The sequence below is a fragment of the Nanorana parkeri genome, unplaced genomic scaffold (genome assembly GCF_000935625.1).
Source record: "Nanorana parkeri isolate BGI_ZX_2015 unplaced genomic scaffold, ASM93562v1 scaffold841, whole genome shotgun sequence".
NCBI lineage: Eukaryota > Metazoa > Chordata > Amphibia > Anura > Dicroglossidae > Nanorana > Nanorana parkeri.
This window is the reverse complement of record NW_017307109.1, coordinates 138,241-155,894: the sequence shown is the minus strand read 5'-3', so window position 1 is coordinate 155,894 and position 17,654 is coordinate 138,241. Positions and strand designations below refer to the sequence as shown.

General features: G+C 40.2%; 1 protein-coding gene across 1 annotated transcript in view; it reads left to right on the top strand.

Moving 5' to 3' along the window:
• The window catches only part of GPC3 (glypican 3), a 365,721-nt gene extending 348,615 nt beyond the window's left edge, over positions 1 to 17,106 (top strand). The window contains exon 8 of the mRNA XM_018565397.1: positions 16,786 to 17,106. Within this exon, the coding sequence (XP_018420899.1) occupies positions 16,786 to 16,967 (182 nt within the window). The 3' untranslated portion in view covers positions 16,968 to 17,106. The remainder of the gene's footprint in view (positions 1 to 16,785) is intronic.
• Positions 17,107 to 17,654: the final 548 nt, after the last annotated feature.

Here is a 17,654-nt window from a genome sequence, read left to right as displayed (position 1 = left end):
ATGTTCTGTAGCCAAAATCTCGCTGAGAAGATGATCCTACACTACAGCAACTTCTCATGAGATTGGGACAATTTAGAATTGGGATCTCATTGGAGGATGGTGATGTCACCTCCTGCATGACCTGTGGCTCTATCTTCTGCAACTTTCCCAGTGGACTGAAGTGGCACATGTGTCACGAACACCTTCCTTCCCAGGACTGGTAAGGTCACACAGATTTCCCAGATTCATATAGCCCAGTCCTCTTTTAAGTCCTTTTGTTTATGGGGGTTGCATAAACTACCACAAACTTCATGTATCAGTGATGGCTTAATTTTTATCTGCTTCTTCTTACAATGCAAAACACTCAATTTTCCCAGTTGGCTTTGTCCATGTCAGTCACGTGCTTCAAGTGCTATAATTAGAAGTTTGTGTAGCAGAATGTCTTTCCACCCCTACAGTAGTAATTTTTATGGAACAATTAACTTCACATTGCTTCAAAGAACCTTTGTATAAATGAGCATTCCGCAAAGCACTCTGATCCCGAACTAGGAAGTGATGCAAAACATAACTTATTTGTGATATGTTCAGCTTTTTTTTCCTTGGTTGCTCCAGGCTGCTATTTAGCAAAGCTGTTTTTATTTCTTTGGTTCACCTAATGGTGGTAGAGGAGATAAAATGTACTAAAATAGACAACAGACTGAGCAGAGAAAGTGAGAGAGAGACCCTGCAGGGACTACAGCTGTTGACCTTTCTCGCCACTTTTGCTCGGCAAGTACCAGAGTACAAATTAGTGCTGCAGAGCTCAGACTTCTTAAAGGCTATTAATGGCATCAGGGTGGGCAGACAGTACATGGGTGGCATAAAAGATTTGACTTGTGCTGTACATAACCTCCACACACAATACTGGTAAAAGGTTGTTTTCATGCCCTGTCAGCTACATGAAATTTAGACTTATGTAAGCCAAAAAACATCACCATTCTAGGATCTTCCTGCTTTGAGAATTATAATGATATTATTTAAATATATACCAAGTGTGAAAAGGGCATATAAATGTATTATATTTTAAGGGAGACATGCTCAACTGGTATTGGCAGTGGTAAATCATGCATGAGACAGGGACATCCTGCAACAATCAAAGTAGGCTTGACCTGCACTTTTATTCAGCAAGGCAGCAACACTTTTTTTTCAGTGTGGTAAAGCTTTGAACAGCAGGTCCATAGCACAAAACAAACAAAACAGCTGCTTATTTGAGCCGATAACTACACTAAAGGTCTGCTCCTTGCTAACAAGGTGCCCCCTAATTGGTTCACCAAAACAAACAGGTAGCAATGTACTTTTTTAGGGTTCTGTCAGCCATCGGCTTATTCACCGAGCAGCAGACTCTCACAGCAGAGAGAGTGAGCGAGAGATCTCCTAGGGATTGAGGTTTTATACCACTCAAAGCTTTATAATAACGCTGGGCTTCAGAACGCAGTATAGAACTTAATAAGAGAAAACAAAAATTAGCTTTTTCCATGACACCAATCCTGGAGCCCCTCACCATGCCAGCCAGTGCCTCACCGTCTCTCTCCCTGGTACTAATGGGCTCCAGTCCTTTCCTCTTTATCAATGTACGAATAATAAGAGAGGTTTATAGTTAACTTGTAGAGGTAATAGAGCCTTATTTATAATTTCTTACCTATTTATCTGATTTAGGTTGTGCATTAGCAGGTGTTAAGTTAAGGCAGCCCATTCATTTTGCATGGGCTGCCAACATACTGAGCTTTATAGAGAACATGCAGCCGTAAGGTGTATATCCATTTTTGCAGCCAAATTGGGATAATGCCTACTATTAATTTTTTTTCATGTTACCATTCACCTGGTCTGCCGGCAGATCTCCTCATCACTTGCAAACAAGAATTGAACATGGTCTGCCCTGACATAGGCTTAAAGTAAACTGAAGCCAAAATGTGTGTTTTTTTAGTTTTGGATAATGTATGGGGGGTTAACACTTGTCAGATTTTTTTTTTGTCCCATCGGGGAGATTTCCCTTTTACTTTCGGTCTGAAAGCCACAACAGGAAGTGAGAGGAAATCCCTCCAAAGTGAGGGAAAGCCTTGGTGATCAGCAGTGTTACCAGAACTAGTGTGCCCATTGGAAGATTTCTCATCCATTCCTCTTCTGCATTTGGGATTTTTGTCTCACTTTCAGTGATATTGACCACCAGGATAAATAGAGGGTAAATCTCGGTAACAGGAACATAGAAAGCAGTAAAAAACAGACGGGTGTTCCAATGCCTTGTCACTCCATCCAAATCTTATTAAAAAAAGGCTTCCATAAAGGCTTCTGTTGCACCTTGAAGATCTAGAAGATTGGCTTCTGTGTTGTAGATTAAGGAGGTAAACTCAGTGAGGAGAATTTATCAAAGCTGGATCAGACAAAATCTGGAGCAGTTGCCCATGGCAACCAATCAGCATCTCTCTGCAGTTTGTTCAGTTAAGATTTGAAAATGAAAGAGAGAAGCCGATTGGTTGCCATGCACAGCTGCTCCAGTTTCGATAAATTCCCCCCCAGTGTTTGTATGGGGACATATTTGCTTTAAAATTGTTTAAAGTAGCTTGCAGTCTACCCAAAAGCCTCATCAAAAGAAACATCTAAAAAGGTAAGACTTTATAAAATAATTTTTAGGTATGTTGTGTAACAAATATACATTTTCTCAAATTTGACTGAAAAAGTAGAAATGCACTTTAAAGTTTAAAAAAATGACATGTAAACACTGGCTCAGAAACAAAACCACCTACTTTCCCTTTTTATTAAAAATAAAATCTGTGAGCCCAATGCTACTACTCTGCATCAGATTGTTACTACACATGTGGCCACACTATTATTTGGCCACATACACACATGGCCAATGCCACACTTTTGAATGTCTCAGGGTGCAGAGCCAAATAGTTACAAACAGCTGTACACAGAACTATTTCACTGTGATATTTTCCCAGTGATATTTATCCAATTGGATAACAATTGGCTGGGAAGATTGGTAATTGGTTAGCAACAAAAAAAAGAAAAAAATCTAAGATCTCAATGATTGGGTCCATGTCAAGCAATCATGGAGAGCGAGACTGGGAAAGGGAGCGGAGGGGTTCATTATTAGACTGGCAGCTATGATAACATAAGCACCCATGTGCGCAACTGCCATGAAATCACATGATCCAGATCCACACGGTCACGAGGTCTCCTCATTAAGGCAGACAAACATTTTAACCCCTAGTCATTTTCTATATAATTTGCCTAATTGTTTAAAGCAGGCCTAAATTTTTACTTGAGTTCCTCTTTAAAAGCATTGCTGTACATTTAACTCTCTGTCTCATATAATGTGCCCTCTCTTCTAGTAGTCATAATCGGAATGCTATTCATAAAATGTAATCTGCTACGCAAAAGGATTAAAATGGCAAGGAAACGAATGGAGCTATATAATTAATGTGCATTGTTTGATATGCCCCCCAGACACTGGCTTATTTTAACAAGGAACAGATTTTTGGAGCAATTACTAACATTGTTTCTCAGGGCCAAAAGGTTCTCAGTGAGAATTCGCATTGAGAATTGCTTTGCAAGCACGTAATCTAGGCAGCAGAACATTCAGCCGTGATGGGAGTTAAATGCTGGAAAATTTTCATTATCTCAAGCTATGGTTTTGGATTTTTATGCATGGAACCTTTTGCTTCCTGATAGATCAAGAGACTCTGTCTTTGCAGGTGTATTTTGGAACAAAACGTTTTTAAGAAGAATTAGAACAGATTGCATGTGCTTTCTTTCAAATATTTTAAATGAAATTGTTATTTTAAAAAATAATATGCAGATTTGTAGTTGACAGAGGTATACACAGAACAGGCAGGGTGAGCAGAAGGAATCTGGTAGAGGAAAAGTCACCCAGTACATGAGTCAGTGTACCGGAGCTGGAATAGTTTTGCTCAGTGATGCTCCTACCACACTCATTCTCTAGTTTATAGGGTAGATATGAGTGGACATGGGAGGGTATGATCAAGCTGAGGTATTTAATTTTTAGAGTCATTGCAGCTGCTAACTATACTATGTTAGCAACTCTATGTCCTCCTTAAAACAAGTGTAAATGGGGTAGGAAAAAAAAAAGAACTCAACTGGGGGCTGCTCCAATAAACTGAAGAAAATAATCACAAAATTGTAGTTGTTGTCCATAGCAACCAATAGCAATGCCATAGCGATCAGTATTATTGTTTTCATGCCATCCATAAAATAGGTAAACGTTGACAACGGCACTAAGGCTAAATTCACACAGGCATCAGACTTTATTGCCCCCTAAAAAACAAGCCCCGGTTAATCTGTTATCAGGAGGATGGGTGACACGCGTTTGGGAGGCAATACTGCTGCCACCTGAATTCTTGTTTTGTTTTTTTTTTTAGTTTGGATCCAAAGGGGCATTTTGCATTATAACAACACGCTGCGCTATAATACCGACACGCATTTGCAGGTCAGTCCCATTGACTGCAATGGTTACATTTGGCATGCAGCACACCCTGCTAAATGCAACATGTATAAAATGTGCCACATCTTGTGAACAAGCCTGAGCAGCCGCTTTTTTGGGTACGCAGTTGGGGGTGGTAAAAACGCAGATCAACCACCTGTTTTTGCCATCCCTTTGCCGCATGTGTGAACAAGGCCTAATTTCACTGTTGTTTTTAAATTTGACAAATTACTTAACTGTAGACAGTCTAATGCTGGCCATTTTTCTCATTTGGCCCCAAGATTTGAAAAGGAAAAATAAAATAGGTTATCCCATCCACTCTGGACTGTGTGGATGGAATTATCTCCCCTGCAGGCTGTTGGATTCTGTCAGCCGGTGCCGGAAGCTATTGGAATACCTAAACAGTGACTGGAGCAAATTGGCTGTTGTCACTGTGCGGTCAACAGTTTTCCTCCCGGCTCCTTAAACAAAAGTCAACTTTTATAGAGTGGGGGTTGTTGCTGGCAGGGCCACCCATGGATCGAATTATGGACGATGCAGCAGGAAATGGCCAACATTCTATCTGTGCTAGGAAAGCTTAAGATCCAGCTTTGAGCGCCTCTGTCAGGTTTTTATTGCTGTTTATTTGCCAGTTCCTGAGCTTCTTCCTCACCTTCTATATGCACAGGGCAAAGAAGTTTTTGACCTGGATCTGGATATTGGGTGCCACACCCCTGGTAATGGTGTACAGAAAAAGTTATTTTAAAGAAAGAAAAAGTGGGGTTTTGAAAGCACCAGATAAATGACAACTCCAAACAGAAAAATACATAAAAAATATATTTATTTCGTATAAATCTTAAAAGAGAAAAGGGGGGGGCTCAAAGCCAATGATAAAAATTATTAAACTAGATAAATAGTCCCTACAAAGCTCTTTCCACATACACAATACCTCTCCATTTACAAAACCGACATGATTCACCCTATGTTCTTATGGACATACATGATTGGGGTTAAAGTGCCAATGACCAGAATAACATACAGAAAGGCCCTTAACAAGGATGTTCATAGGGCTGTGGAATGCAATAATGCTCTCCGCTAGCACTGCCCTAGGAGCAGAATGTGACCCTAGGAACAAAACATGATTCAATTGGTAAATGGGAGCAACTATTCAAACATGATTGAGTACAGAAAACAATGCTAGTTCAGTTAGAGATCTGCATGATTCCTCATCCAAATTAATGGATTTAACGTATTTGTCCACGATATTGTTTCATCTAGTATCCACAATATATAGGTATTTAGTTCTGTGGGTAGTACTTGAAGGGTTGGAAGGTGGAGCAGATCTGTTCTCCACTAATACCAACCCGCAAGCAAAGTATAGCCACCTTGAGGATTCATGCAAAGGTAATAACAATGATTGTCAGAGATTTCACATAGTTTAGGGTACATGATTAAGGCATATTGCAGATGGTCATAGTTATGTCAAACACAGTGCGATTCACCATTGGATTACAAGCATATATATACTTAAGTTAATTCATTCTATGAGGATATTATGAAATTCATATATAGATAACAAGAAACAAATGGTATACAGTGAGCAGGCTTATTAGCCCTGCCCTACACTAAACATAACTACCATAATAGGCTGTGTATTTAAATTATAAAGTTTCTTTAAAATAACTTTTTCTGTACACCATTCTATATGCACAGGAAGTGATGAGAAATTTCTGCAATGATGACACAGACAAAAACAAATTAGAGCTGCCAATATGATCTAAACCAGACACCTGGAGTTATTTTGTATCTGCGTTCACCCAATGGAGTCACACAGGGGGTGCTGCCCGCACTCAGGTGACACCATTGCAGGGGTGACACCAAAATGACTAAAAAGTCGTGTACTCAGTCATGGATCGAGAGCCCGACAGTGTCAGGAGAGAGGAGGGGACCCGGGAACATACCTCATCCCGCCGGGTGAAGTCCCCTCCTCTCTCTGCTGGCGTCCATCACCAAGATAGCCACCGGCAGGCGTCAATCAAATGGCCGTGCATGCACGATGCCGACACGTCAGGATGCCACCCGGTCTGGAGACCGGGTGACACCCAGTCTGGAGACCGGGTGACACCCAGCCACAAGACGCCCCTGCGTTCACCATACTTTAATTACTAAGCATCAGGGAAGCAGTATCTGTGCCAACCATAAACATCATCTCAGATAATGAACCAATCTAAACCTTAAAGTATACAGTTGTGCTCATAAGTTTACATACCCTGGCAGAATTTATGATTTCCTGGCCATTTCTCAGAGAATATGAATGATAACACGAAAACCTTTCTGTCACTCATGGGTAGTGTTTGGCTGAAGCCATTTATTATCAATCAACTGTGTTCACTCTTTTTCAATCATAATGACAACAGAAACTACCCAAATGACCCTGATCAAAAGTTTACATACCCCAGTTCTTAATACGGTGTGTTGCCCCTTTAACATCAATGACAGCTTGAAGTCTTTTGTGGTATGTGTGGATGAGGCTCTTTATCTTCTCAGATGGTAAAGCTGCCCATTCTTCCTGGCAAAAAGCCTCCAGGTCCTGTAAATTCTTGGGCTGTCTTGCATGAACTGCACGTTTGAGATCTCCCCAGAGTGGCTCAATGATATTGAGGTCAGGAGACTGAGATGGCCACTCCAGAACCTTCACTTTATTCTGCTGTAGCCAATGACAGGTCCACTTGGCCTTGTATTTAGGATCATTGTCATGTTGGAATGTCCAAGTACGTTCCAATGCTCAGCTTCCAAGCTGATGCATGCGAATTGTCCTCCAGTATCTTTTGATAACATACTGCATTCATCGTGCCATCAATTCTGACCAACTTTCCTGTGTTTTTGTAGCTCAAGCATCCACAAAACATCAGCGATCCACCTCCGTGTGTCACAGTAGGAATGGTGTACTTTTCATCATAGGCCTTGTTGACTCCTCTCCAAATGTAGTGTTTATGGTTGTGGCCGAAAAGCTCAATTTTGGTCTCATCACTCCAAATGACTTTGTGTCAAAAGGCTTGAGGCTTGTCTCTGTGCTGTTTGGTGTATTGTAAGCAGGATACTGGCATTTGCTAGTAATGGCTTTCTTCTGGCGACTCGACCATGCAGCACATCTTTCTTCAAGTGCCTCCCTATTGTGCATCTTGCAACAGCCACATCACATGTTTTCAGAGTGTCCTGTATTTCACCTGACGTTTTTTGTGGGTTTTTCTTTGGATCCCGAACAATTTTCATGGCAGTTGTGGCTGACAGTTGGTTTACCTGACCGTGGTTTGGTTTCAACAGAACCCCTCATGTTCCACTTCTTGATTAGAGTTTGAACACTGCTGATTGGCATTCTCAATTCCTTGGATATCTTTTTATATCCCTTTCCTGTTCTATACAGTTCAACTATCTGTACAGTTCAACTACCTTTTCGCGCAGGTCCTTTGACAATTCTTTTGCTTTCCCCACGACTCAGAATCCAGACACGTCAGTGCAGCACTGGATTAGGATGCAAGGGTCTGTCAGGAGGCCAGAAACTCATTGGCCTTTTATACACACACACTGATTACATGCAAACAGATCACAGGTGAGGATGGTTCCCTTTAATAGCCATTCACACCCCTTTGTGTCAACCTGTGTGCATGTGATCAGGCCAAAATCACCAGGGTATGTAAACTTTTGATCAGGGTCATTTGGGTAGTTTCTGTTGTCATTATGATTGGAAAAGAGTAAACACAGTTGATTGATATGGCTGCAGCGAAACACTACCCATGAGTGACAGAAAGGTTTTCGTGTTATCATTCATATTCTCTGAAAAATGGCCAGGAAATCATAAATTCTGCCAGGGTATGTAAACTTATGAGCACGACTGTATGTGTGTGTGCAACAAAAACAGTACAGTCCCATTTCCCCATGTTTGAGGTATTTGTACATAGGCAAATACAAAAGCCTCCTGCAAGGAATCCTAATTTGATGTAGTGAGCTGGCAAGCCTGTCTCTGCAACACTAAAATCAAAATCAGTTTAGATGCACAGCAACTGTTGAGATGAGATACCCATTCCACAGGGAATGGACTGCAAAGTAGAAAGCAAAGCCTGCGTACAGAATTAGCATATATGGCCGCCCCCATGTACATACTGTGTGTATATATATATTTTTTTTAAATTACAGGTATTTATATAGCGCCGACAATTTACGCAGTACTTTTACATAGCGTACATTCACATCAGTCTCTGCCCTCATGGAGCTTACAATCTAAGGTCCCTATATCCCATGCATACATAAAGGGCCGATTTAGACAGGAGCCAATTTACCTTCCAGCATATCTGTATAAAGCTATAAACTATATAGAGGCAAAAGTTTTGAAACATTAGCACACATTAGTAAATGATTTACTGTATATCGAGCTTATCTGTTTAACATGTAAAATTAGATATAAATCTATATATAAAAGAATTCAAAAGACTGACCGGCTTTTCTTTTTATCATGGGCAAGATTATGTTTTGCATTTGTGCTATGTAACCAGTTTATGTGCTAATTGTGCTTTGTGGAGCTCTTTCCTCCAATGACCAGAGCTGCCAATTCACCCGCCATCCTGCTTATCATGGAATCCTGTTCAGCAGGCACGCTGATGAAAAGTACTGGCATCTTTATAGCCGGCTTCACTTCAAGGTCCAGAGTCCAAGGGGTGGGTTTCACCCATTTTTTTGCAGACCACACGATTAGCATATAAATGGGTAACTTCTATTTTTTCTTTCCTGCATTGCTGGAAGTAAACCAGGGTGAACAAGCTGAACATAGTTCTAAAGCTTTGACATAAGTCATGTGTATCTATCATTCCATCATAAAGTGACTCAGAGCATGCCACTGAAAATCATGGTAGGTGTTTGCTTTGATGTGGTACTTGTATTAGAATTCTAGAGTTGTACCATGTAAGCTAGGGTTCAAACAGAAGCTGAAAGGTAGGGGGTGGGGGGTAGGTGCAAACCTAGAGACAATTTTTATTTTTTCCATATTCAGACATCTAACATTGTTAAGGCTACAGTGTAATAAGCTACGGCCCAACTCTGAAACTTCTCAAAAGGAAAGTGGGATGCTCCTTTTTATGCAAAGATCCTTACCACACCTTCAGTTATGCAAATAATGTTCCTACAGCCCTCATATAAACCTAAATATACACAATCTAGAGGCAGTTAATCTTCTAGTATATTGGGTTATTGGAAAAAAAGTCTCCCACAAAAACAACAGACAGAATTCATGCAGGAAGGGTCGCTGGTGGAATTTAAGCCTATGACTCTCTGCTGCCCGGAAAAAAAGTGTTTTGACATTATACTCCTCCCCCCATTCATTTGCTTGTAACATCAGGCGGTTCACTGAATAATTTGGGGTGGATTGTTACCGAAAGCAGAAGTCACAGAATTTGCATACTTGTGCATGACACTGTGGGATGTGTTTATTCTGCTGGACTATTTTATCTCATGGAAGATAACAGCACCATATGCCATGTGATTCTATTGAAGTGATTCATGGCTTCCATGGACATTTTGATGAATCTGTTACATAGTGCGGTGATCATGTCTGCCAAGATAACCAAAGTAATTTACATAAGCAATGCTAATAGAAGTGCTCATAGCCATGTAAAAAAAAAACATGCATTGGCCTTATCATAAATTACAACTTATACCTACATCAGTGACCCATGTATGTAAAGTATCAGGACAGGGTTTTGGGTAGACCCCAGAAAGCTTGTCCTGAAAATTAAAAGTGTAAATAAACTATCCCAGGCAGTATTTAACTGTAATGTAAAAGGAAAACAAGCATAACTGAAACTCCAGTCACAGATGAAAAGTAAGTCTTGGGAAGCACACAGAGTATAGCCTACCAGCCCAGGGTGTTTGCCTCTAGGTATATTTAGGCTCCTCTTGTACTAAAAATCACTGTGGTGCTAGCAAACGGCTGTTCTGGTAATGACATCTGCAAAGCCATTTAAATGTGCATGCTATGTATTTTCAAAGTCTATTTAAGGTCCTTGCAGAAAAAGAAAATTAGAGTAGATCTAAATGGGATGACATTAGTTTAACAAAACACTTTATCAAACAATTGCTTTCTTTGACCTTTCTTCAATCTCAGTGCTGCTGATCTCCACTGGCCTCTTTGGCCACTTTGTTTCTACACACACTCGCTCATCATTGCTCTGGACCAACTTAATGATAGAATTAACATTGGCCCATGCCTGCACATCTGCTTGTAGTCTTGGCAGCGGTGCAGGTGACAATGCAAACGCACAATATAGAAACAGTTGTCACCCCAAAACAGGAAGTACCTGGACAAGGAGCTTCATGCCAGGATCAACAAATATTGTTTTAATGAGGTGTCAACCGATGATATTTTTTTAGAACCGATACCAAATCAGATTATGGGCCACCTTTCAGGCCGATAACTGATATTAGGTGCCGATATTCTGTTTACATCCATCTATGAAATCTTGTGCCAGGCAGATGAATACATTACAACCGCAAAAAGTTTCCCAGCACACTCACCAGCCAGCATGCAAAAAAAAAAACCTGTCTAACCGCTAATGTTAAGAACAGAGTTTCTAGATACACGTCTTCTGCAGAATATGTGAAAGCCGCACTGCCTCGTCAAGGCACCTCTATGTAGTGCGGTCCTAACTCTAACCTATGAGAGTCTCCATCTTGGAGCACATGTAGCAACAGATAAAATTGGGTGCAGGTTCACCAGGAGGCAGCCCAACCTCCTTAAAGGCACAGGAACACACACGACCCCCCACAACACAACGGCACCCGAGACCCCCAGTGTGTCACTGCACCAGATCAGTCAAGCAAAACAAATGGCAAACACACTCATCAACTTATAACCGCCCTTCAAAGCAAGGTACACATGGAAGGGCTTTATAAAGTACAACAGCAAAAATTTTCCCAGCACACTCACCAGCCAGCATGCAAAAAAAACCTGTCTAGCCGCTAAAGTTAAAAACAAACGTTTTAGATACCCGTGTTCTGCAAAATATGTGAAAGCTGCACTGCCTCGTCAAGGCACCTCTGTGTACTGCGATGACCAGGCTGTGTGTTCATCTGCCGGCGGCAAGATTCCATATCCGACAGCGGGAGCAAAAAGCCAGCCTGCTATTGGCTATTTCAAATTGTAATAGCCAATAGCAGGCTGGCTATTGCATCCTACCACTGCCTGCTGTCAATCAGCAGAGGAGCGGACCTGAGAGAGAACCACTTTTGAACAGATGACTCAATGTAATTACACTTGGATCGAACTGTTTAGAAGAACCCCTAGAAGGTCTTTCTTAGAAGTATCATACACTTTGTATGTATTAGAAAGGCTCATTATCACAAACAAAAATATTATAGAAAAGCCCTGTAATCTGTTTGGGGTTGGTCCCTTCCATCTATAAATAACCCTATCCTCAGACCCCCACCACATCTTGAAGATGGGCGATGTAACATCTAGTAGCTGTTTTCAATGAGTCTGGCTGTTTGATCATCACCGGTTGTTCTGAGCGAAATATTGGCCAATGTGTAGCCAACATTAAACTCGCTTTATATATTCCTGATTGCTCTGTGCTTTGCTCTGTTAGGTTTAATGATGAAAAGGTTTTCTTGGTGAGCTGTAACCCGTAACAGTAGCCAGTGTATTATTTTCACCTAAATTTCAGTTTATTTTTCAGCAAAGCATGCCTGATTAATATTTCAAATGACTTTCAGGCGCTGTTATTGTCATATGTACATCATGAATATGAATGGTAGAGTCTAACACTACCCAAGAACTATAGAGAGCAGACAGAAGTGCTTATACAGTTAAACTTGTAAGGTCGGCTCTGCCAGCTCTGTGTGAATGAAAGGAGAATGCTGCAGGACACTGCAGGTTTCAGCTTTCTAGGAGGGCACAATAGCATTTGGTACAGGTTTTCTAACTCATGCAATCACTTATTCTGCCTGATTGCAGCCAACCAGTTCATGGTGTTCAAATATAGTTATGGAGATAGTTTCTTAAGCTGGCCATACACTGGTAAAATTTCAGCTGACTCAGGGTGAAATTCGACCAGTGTGTGGCCCGTTGCTAGACAAAAGTACATTTTTTTAATTGATTTCTGTCGAAGGAGCTGGTCCGAAAATTGCGCTTCATGCTTTAGGACCTTGTCCTGTCACTGCTTTGGCTAGTAAAGCAGTTAACATACATAGCAGTGTTTCACTTGAAATTCTCTGCCGTTTGTCAAATCTGAGGAACTTTTGCACTGGCCTCCAAAGGACAATAATGCATTAAACGAAGCACAGTGAATTGATTAGAATAAGGTTCCCAGCTCACTGATTTGTTTACAATAGAATAATCAAACTGTGACGCCTCTTAATTGAGAGGTCACAGTGCCATTTACACCTGATAATTTTCTTTTTCACACTATTAATACAAGTGTTACTTTGTAACCTGGAAAATAATCTTATCAGTAAGTACCTGGAGTCTGAACTAATGTACATATGTAAAGCCCATGAAGAACAATGGCTCTGACACAGCAGCTTCACATGTTTGCCGACAGGTTATAGATGTAATTATCGTGCTGTTTACTATCCTAAATAGGCATGCAATGAATACATAGAATGGGGGTCATTTCATGAAAGTGGATGAGTTGTTTTAACTGTGCTCGCTATTTTGTCTCACAGTAATTTTCTCATCAAAGGATTCAATTTACACATAAGTATCAGATAGGCGTTTAGTCATTATTTCTTCCTGTGAAATGTTTCATTTAACCATGTAAAAGTCTTTCTGATGAATCTGTATTTGAAAAATGGTTTTAGCTACACCTCAAATTAGCCTCATTTCTTTCCTCCTCACTAGACATCTCATAGAACCTTGCAAGTAGCAAAGTCAGCAACAGTGGCCTGTATTTCTCCCAGGAAATGTTTACTTTAAAAGGGGCAAAACCTGCCTACATACCTACAAATAAATAAGTACATTTTGTAAGGTGCATTTGGCAATGCAGATTCATGAGATAAACCCTTTAGGGCCAATTTACACATATGTGTAACCACAAAACCATCTGTGGTGCCATTGGTTTTATTTTCATTGTGAACACCACAATGCATGTGCAATTTAGCATACAGCAACTCAGACATGAACCATCAGTTGTTGTTGTTTTTTTCCAACCTTATATGCATTGTAACAAGAGTACCACATAAGGTTATTCTTTCATTAATTAGACCCAATGATGTTTAATTCAAAACCACAGTTGGGAATGAGATCTAGTCTAAATGTTCTAATAGAGGACTCCGGATGCAGGTATTTTTGTGTCAATATCCTGTCTATAGGATACCTTCAGACACAACTGTCTGATGCTCACCAGAGGGAGTAATCAGTTTATAAGGACTTTGTCAAATGGGTATTATTTTCTCTCTGATAAGCCAGAAGGAGCAAGTACGTAAAAAGTGTCCGATGTGCATCTCTCCTGCCTAGCTCCATAGACCAATCAGATTGATTGAACCAGGCCATGATGCTCAAATAATGCGTGTGAAGGTTGGCAGATGTTCCACGTCCCTATGCTCTTGGCAAGAGATGTGCTTGTGTATGGCTGTATGGCCTAAGGTGACTGGGACCACATTGCTCGGTAGAAGCATCACTTTCCTACAATGTCCTATGCACAAGCACAACTTTCTCAGTCTCTTTTAAAAAAAAGAAAATACACATGCAGCAGTACCTTCAGTAAAGTTGTTCTTTAATGAATCCCCCCACCACCAGTGCACCCCACCTGTGATAATAATTACCTTCATCCATCCAAGATCCAGGGATTTTTCCTTTCACATGGTGCAAGCCAACTCATCTTTATTCTGCGTATGTGTACCCATATCTTTAAAATAACAACAAAGACACCTTTAGAAATGTTCAGTAATGACAATCTACAAACACATACTTCTAGATAATTGCCGGCTTTGTGTTCTTTGCATACCTTATTTCACTTTTCCTATCCAGTCTTCAGGCAGTGGCCATGTTAACTAAAAGGCATGTTACTAGCTCCCCGGTTACTTCCTGGAACTCTGGCACATGTGACTAGGACATGCACATCATCTCAGGGGAGGAAAATTTCCTGAGATCTCATGAGATTTCACATTAATGCTCTGATAAGGATGCAACACTTTGGCATATTACATCATTTGTGCCAGAAGTGGATCAGGAAGTAGATGAACTCTATTTGTAAGTAAATGACAAGTTTGTTTAACTAGTGAATGGAAGATGATTTTAAATCAGCATGCAAAGCTGCATGCTGATGTGATTTTTTTAGTAAAAAGGGGTAAAAGTCCATCTTAATAATGGTGTCCAGCATCTCTGAGTACAGCTTTCCCATAGGAATAAACTTTGCCACATCATGCATGTGCAAAACAAAGAGGTGCTAGTTAGGACCATTTCAGTGGAAGGATTGCAGGATCTGAAAGGAATATAAATATTACCCCAGGTAGGCTGCACCATGGGAAGCTGTATTAAAAGGACTTCACTAAAGGTGAGGTTGTTTTTTTAACATTAAAAATACACACCCACACAAACAAAAAATTGTTCATCCAATGGAAAACATCCCCAAAATTTCAGAGCTACAGTTTGATTTTTATGTGTGTTGCATAGAACAATACAAATGGTCTTTCTAAGATGAACCAAATATTTAACTCAAATTCTCAAATGTCTTATGCCAGTAAATTACATAAAAACTTTAGCAGCAGTTTTAAAGTCCGCACACCCAGAGATCTTTATCCCGCATAGTTTATTGGAATGTAGGAGGTGGCCTATAAGTGAAATTGAAACAAAAGCGGGAATTGGACATGTCTGAACAAGATCCATTCTTGGGCCTGTCACATTGCCAAATAATATCCTAAACCTCAGGCTTACCACTCCTAAATAGATCAATCTGTTTTTAATGGACAGGCAGACCTTTCTCCACTTACATGAATGCTAAAAGAAAAACTCTACTCTTTTAGCTTACCAAACACAGACTCTACGGGCATTCCCCAGCCCAGGGAGATTAAATTAATACAATTATTTATACAATAAGCGAGTCATTTATCATAGTTATCTAAACCTTTCATGGTTTAGTTTAACAGATAAGAGATATGATCTCATTTGGCTGAGGCTTGACAGCAAGGATATTCAGTTTATGCTGCATTTGGAAGACAAAAATAACACATTTTACTACTGTTTTTAATTTGTGAACAAGAAACTGATGACTGCACGCCACCAAGGTTAGATTGTTTTTATAGGGAAATTACAAAGTGTTTTAATGATATATTCCAGGCAAATTCAAAATTAAACTTTTACGTGTTTAAAAGGGATCTTTGACTAGCTGCTTAATATTTAAAGAGAGGCTCTTGGGCTAAAGGAGTTAAGAAATCTTCAGACAATAGGTTGTGTAAATATTCACTTCAGTTATCAAATCATGTCAGAAGCAAATCCCTGTTCACTTCAAATGCCAAACGCAATTTATTGTGTGAAGCTTCAACTCCTTTAGTAAATTGGCCTGTATCTAGAAAAAAAAGGAAATACAAAAAAGGCTGCAGGTAGTAATGGGGTGCTTTAAAAAGTCTGCCAATGTGGTCAAATGATGGGTCGTTTGCACAGACAATAGCACAAACACAAACATTTTCCAGCACACTTACCAGCTAGCCTGCAAAAATCAAATTTCAATGTCTAAACAATTTGCCTTAAAAACAGAGGTTTCAGGTGCACAACCTTTGCAAAATAGGTGGATGTCACACTGCCTCATCAAAGCCCCTCTGTGGTGTGGTCCTATTTCTAATCTATGTGAGCCTCCATCTTGGAGCATATATAGCAATGGGCAATTTGAGTGCAGGTATACCTGGATGTAACCCATTCCTCTCAAAAGGAAAACGCAAAGCCCCAACATAGTCTTTGTTATCCTTCAATTATTGTTGTAGTCCCTTTTGCCTGTTTTAAAATGATCCTGAAACATGCGTGCTTGTAATACTGGAACACCCTGCTTTCTGCCTCTCACATACTGAAAACCTAACATAATTAACTCCAGTCACAAGCTCCTCACAACCACCATTCAGATTTTAATCTGCCTTGAAAGTTTAAATGTGATCGGTGGTGCAAGGAAGCATAGGGTTCACATAGCATGCTATGCTCAAAATGGAGGTAAGTGTTAATTGGTTCCGTTTAGTGATTTTAGAAGTTCCTGTTTTTCTGTTGTACTGGAGTGCTTTAAGCTATATAAATATGCAAGGAAGGTAACATTTAAAATGTAATTAATCTAATTTAGGGTTTTAAGTTAATTACAATGTTCCCTCTTGATTTTTAGATTCGGACTACGATATGGACATGGATGATGTTCCATTTAATAAGCAGATGCGTAACCAGCAGGATCAGCATGGCAGAGACATCACTAACTTGCAGTCTGGAAGCCACATCATAAAGACTGTGTCAGCCAAAATGCTTGTTCCCTTCACTGTCACCCTGTTAGGACTTGTCCCTGTGATCTGACTCTCTCATTTAACCCCTTTTTGTCCTGCTAGCTCCATTACCTTCCTGGCTGAATTTTCCACTTTATAACATTTCCTGGCTCATTGTTAAGTCTTCTCCAAGGAGAAATTAATTTTATAGAGTAAATAATAATGTATTAATAAAGACAATTTCTTTATTCAAAGACTTTTTAAACAAATCCATTGTCTTGTTATTTATTATTGTTCCACACCGTTGTTTCATTGCAATTGATGGGGATCAGGATGTTTGAAAACTTTGTCCCTTCCCTTTCTTCCGCAGTAGATAACCTGGCACTGAATGGCCATGCACAGAAAACCTTCTGGCATGCAGCAGAAGTGCAGAGATGTTGTAGAAACCAAAAGTATTAGTTGGAAAGAGAGAGACGGTTTACATCTACTTTAAAGTGTATTTCCACCTTTGCAGTCAATTTTGAGAAATAATCTCTGAATTGATGCTGACACTGTCCTTCCTTCTGGAGGGTGGCTACTTTTGTTCCCCATGGTCCCTGTGTGTGTTGTAAAGTAGCCACCGGTCCAAGCTCACTCTCATGATGGACTACAATCTCACGTTTAGTTGACTAATTTGTATTGAAATTGTAGTCTATCACAGGAGTGAGCTTGGAGTGGTCACTACTACTTTACAACACACATCAGGGGCCATTGAGAACAAAAGTAGCCACCCTCCAGA